A 1,111-nucleotide genomic window follows, 5' to 3' on the forward strand; every position below is an offset into this window, starting at 1 on the left:
GGTCCGGGGATGTGGCTGGACACCTCCAACGTGAGCTACAGCAACTGGCTTAAGGGACAGGCTGCCCCTGCCACCTGCGGCTACATCACCAGGGGCCCCTCAGCGGCCTGGGCCACCTCCAGGGACTGCGTGGAGGCCTTCGCCTTCATCTGTGAATTTGGTGAGCTGCCTGCCTGCCCTGTGACCCACCCTCCATCTCCCTCTGTCAGTTTTCTCTTGGTTCTTCTTTCCCTCCTCTGCTGCCCTAGCTCTTTCTGTTTCTCTGTCTCCACCTCTCTCCCTGTGTCTCTTTGGGTCTCGGCCTTCGTCTGCCTCTGGGGGTGCCTGGCGGGGGCTTTCTGCCTCCCCTGTTTTTGTGCCTGCTTGTTTGTGGGTCACAAGTTCGTCCGTGACTTTATTTATCTGCTGCTTTCTGTCCCTCTTTCTCTCCCTCATTCTCTCTCTTCTTCCTTCATTCCGTCTCTCTTTCATACCTCTAACTCTGACTCTCTCATCTCTCTCTGTCACTCTCTCTGTCCCTCTCTCTCTCTCCCTGAATTTATGTGTCTCCCATCCTCTCTCCTACTCACACCCCTGCTCTCTCCCCGTCCACTTGCCTGGTCACCTGCTGGTCTCTGTCCTGTCCCTCCCTCTTAGTATACACAGGACCCAGGGGAATCCTCTGTGCCCCCAGCGCTCCTGTTCAGTGCTTCCCAGGCAGGGAGGCTGTTCTGTTCACCCTTGCTCCGGCTTCCTCAGCCCCGGGTCTCTGCCCCACCCAGCCTCATCCCTCCCTCGCCTCTTGAATTCCCTTGCTCTTACCCCCTTGGTCGACTCCCCTGGCAGGGCCTGGTCTAGTTGGGGGAGTCCTGAGGTCCCACCCTAGGTTCCAGGCAGTGAGGCTGAGCCCAGAATCTCCAGAAGAAGGCAGCCCTGCCAACCCCTTGATTTCACCCTGCAAGACCCATTTTGGGTTTCTGACCTCCAGAACCTTAAAGTGACAAGCGTATGCTGTTTTAGGTCACTACTCATGTGGCAATTTGTTACCTCAGCCAAAGGAAACTAACACAAATCTTGCTCCAACACCTGCCCTGTGTCATTCCAACCAGGCAGACAGGCCAAGCTGGACTCC

The 1,111-nt window shown here is 56.7% G+C and overlaps 1 protein-coding gene across 1 annotated transcript in view; it reads left to right on the forward strand.

The window, feature by feature from the left end:
* Positions 1-1,111, forward strand: part of PKD1L2 (polycystin 1 like 2) — a 91,230-nt gene that overhangs the window by 3,382 nt on the left and 86,737 nt on the right. The window contains exon 2 of the mRNA XM_003791419.2: positions 1-160. Coding sequence (XP_003791467.2) covers positions 1-160 — 160 coding nt within the window. The remainder of the gene's footprint in view (positions 161-1,111) is intronic.

The sequence above is a fragment of the Otolemur garnettii genome, unplaced genomic scaffold, assembly GCF_000181295.1.
Source record: "Otolemur garnettii isolate 467f Iridium unplaced genomic scaffold, OtoGar3 scaffold00047, whole genome shotgun sequence".
Taxonomy (NCBI): Eukaryota; Metazoa; Chordata; class Mammalia; order Primates; family Galagidae; genus Otolemur; species Otolemur garnettii.